The following is a 3178-nucleotide window of genomic DNA, read 5'->3' as shown; positions in this document are numbered from 1 at the left end:
AAGCTGGACCACCTCCAACCACAATCTTATCTCAACATAGTGTACACAGTGTCGAGCCACCTAGACTAGTGGCTACATTGCAACTTGATCGATAGCATTCGATCAGAACTAAGAAGGACTTGACACACATGACATTGATCACCACCCAGTGATTAATCAATTGTGAAAAGCTGGAAAATATCATCTATAAAATCTGGTCAGAACACTAACAACTAGATCATATCATATTGTTTGATAATCACTGACTAGTTGTTATAAATGAACAGTTTAGTTCAAGCAAATTTTGTCAGCCATCCTCTTCACATTATCATGCTAGAAAATTCAAGTCACTTGAAATGAAATAAAAATTTCATCATCATAAACTGCTGACAGACAATGTACAATGATCAGAAAGAAACTAGGATGTGAGGAATGATAATAACAACAACAACAACAACAAAAATAGCCGCTTAAAATTTATTAAATAGACTATCTTTAATTAATTGACCAGTTAAAGCATGTAATTGTTCCATAGCTAGTTTAGTTGCATCTTTACTGCATTTGGCAAGACGATCTTCTAATCGATCATTATCCCAATTCATACGAGACATCTAGAATAATAAAAAGTAATTGTACGGGATATTAATGATACCAAAATGTAAGAGAAAGTAAACGAGAAAGAGAGAGTAGAAGGTTCAACAAATGGGAAGAACAACGGAATAATAATCCCAGTTTCTTTTATTTTGACACAAGTTTTATCTCAGCAATGGAGCTCAGAGGTTATGGCGTTCAAATTTCGGCCAATTAGTCAACAAGTAGCAGGTTGGAATCCCACTCTACCTACATCGGTTTGGACAATCCGGTTAGGGTTGTCCAAATTAGTCCTTACAGTGAGAATGTGACTTGAAGTCATACACACAACTATATACCTAGTAAATGAATAATCAATTCAATTTAATCCGATGTGTATAATTACAGCGATCTAAGGATAATCGACTGTCAACTCACTTACTTGTGATTCTTCAGTTTCGGAAACGAGTTTATCAATGGTTACCAAGTCTAAACGAATTTCTTACTTCTACAAAGGAGATTGAATTAGATACTACGAATCATCTGGAGGAACTTCTACATTTCTTATTTTGTTGTTAAACTATTTCTCTTTTAAATTATGTGTTTTTACTACCTTTGATAGTATTGTAGTGAACAAACCACGGGTGGGGACAATCTAATGTATTTAAGCACAAAATCACAGACTATCTCACTAAATTCTGATAACCATACAGTAAACAGTTAATTTGCAAAGTAACAATCAATTGTCTCAATCTTGATTGTTCCTTCTGTAAACATCAGTCCATCCTCTCTGATCTCATTCTTCATGCACTTTCCTACCGATGCTGCTACCTTGACGTGGTGGTCGGGCTTGCCTATCGTGATGAACCAATCGAGCTATACTGGCTGAAACAATCGTTCCTCAAGGTCCTACCATGCCAGGCAAGTCGGTTGAAGAGCGGTAAGACTAAAAGCAGCAAACCCAAGGTCCGAAGGCGCAGTTGTACTGCTGACTGTACAGAGCTGTGACAGCAGTAAGGTGTTTCCTTCAGACAACCAGCATAACAGCAATGCTGCCTTTCCATAAGGAGGGTTGGGGTTAGAAAAAGGTGACTCTAAAAATGCACACCTCGCCTTATCCCACGGATATCCGTGTCCGGCGTTAAGGTCCCAACAAGTACGGAGCTACTACAAAAACTTGAAAAATATTTTTTCCATATATAAAGAATGAAAACACAATGAAATTAGTTTGACTTACTGATGATCCAGCATGTTCAACTTTTTCAGCAAGATCTTTTGTTAAACCAGCTAAATAATCTGGTTGAGCTAATATACTAACTGAACTTAATGTATTCACCCAATATTTATTCCATAATGAATCTAATAAACGTTTATCTAATACAGATTTAAAATGAGATACTTCTAAAGAATAATAATGTTTACAATGTACTCCAAAATCTTCAATTTTATCCATTGGTATGGATTGATATTCTGAAGGTCCATCATCTGGTGGTCTATAACCAACTGGATAAGTACGGAATGCACCAAGATTAACTAATGGAAGAGAAAAGAAGAGTTAGGAAATGATGTTGAGGGTAATAAGAGGTTGATTCTCAAGGTGTGAAACGAAAAATGAGCTTGACAGGTATAATTTTCAAAAATGAAAATTGAACTAAGATGATAACAGTGGTAGTATTACGTGGTAACTATATCGTTAAAAATTATTAACTGAAAGCTGAGTTCAGTTTACAATAACATACAATGACATTACATTCAAATCTCTATTAAATGACCAATATTTTTTTATTTTATTTGAACACATAAATATTGGTACAAAGGGGCACCGAATACATATGCACCGCACAAATCTAATTCGATTTGTATGAGGGCTGTGATACTGCTCAGGTGCCCAAACTGAAGCAGGTGGTTTTCTTAGGGGGCCAAACCCAGAGCCTTTGACCTAAAGATCCAATCCACAAAGCAGTGGAGCATCGTAAGGAGATGCAGTCCCATGGTAGCCGGTCAACAACGATTGATTCATACGCCATTTGTTCCATCAGGATACTGGAGCCCATGTGCATCATTGGTTTGGAATCAAGGTTTTCCAACTCCCCTGGGGGAACTTTCCGTGTCCACCAACCCGGTTAGTGCGCTGGACATTCACTTTTCGTCCTCTCAATTTCGTAAACAACAGTAATGACACGAGAAGGCAGTGAGTAGGACTTCCCTGTCAGAGGCTATATACGCGTGGCCATGTGAGAGCATTTGGAGAGGGAGAACGGACTCTCCCCACTCTCGGCCGTACCATGCCCTGTTAAGTAAGACGTGTTTCTCAAACTGATTAGAACTCAAAGAGTTAACTCCATGAGTTCTAATCACTATGTCGATGTTCTGGAACTTTCTCTCCAAATCTGTATTCATCCGAAGTAAAGTTTTTATGACATTATTAACTCTATTGAAATCTTCTCCTACATCATGATACATATTTTCATCTTTAATCACCCTCGTATGTATAAGTATGTTAGCATCTGTAATAACGTTGATTTCTCAAAATATCATAGGTTGTAAGGTGCTGATGAGAACTTAACCCCCAAATGCCCTGGTACGGCTGAGAGTGGGAAGAGTCCGCTCTCCCTCTCCAAATGCTCTC

General features: G+C 37.7%; 1 protein-coding gene across 1 annotated transcript in view; it reads right to left on the bottom strand.

Moving 5' to 3' along the window:
- Positions 1 to 449: 449 nt before the first annotated feature.
- Smp_131660 (Jab1/MPN domain metalloenzyme (M67 family)) overlaps positions 450 to 3178 on the bottom strand; it is a gene marked incomplete at both ends in the record, with an annotated part of 8846 nt that continues 6117 nt past the window's right edge. Inside the window, 2 exons of the mRNA XM_018796440.1 lie at positions 450 to 590; positions 1787 to 2082. Of these exons, the coding sequence (XP_018650653.1) occupies positions 450 to 590; positions 1787 to 2082 (437 nt within the window). The remainder of the gene's footprint in view (positions 591 to 1786; positions 2083 to 3178) is intronic.

The sequence above is a fragment of the Schistosoma mansoni genome, chromosome 2 (assembly GCF_000237925.1).
Source record: "Schistosoma mansoni strain Puerto Rico chromosome 2, complete genome".
NCBI lineage: Eukaryota > Metazoa > Platyhelminthes > Trematoda > Strigeidida > Schistosomatidae > Schistosoma > Schistosoma mansoni.
The sequence above is the reverse complement of the archived record's forward strand: the minus strand, read 5'-3'. Positions and strand labels throughout refer to the sequence as shown.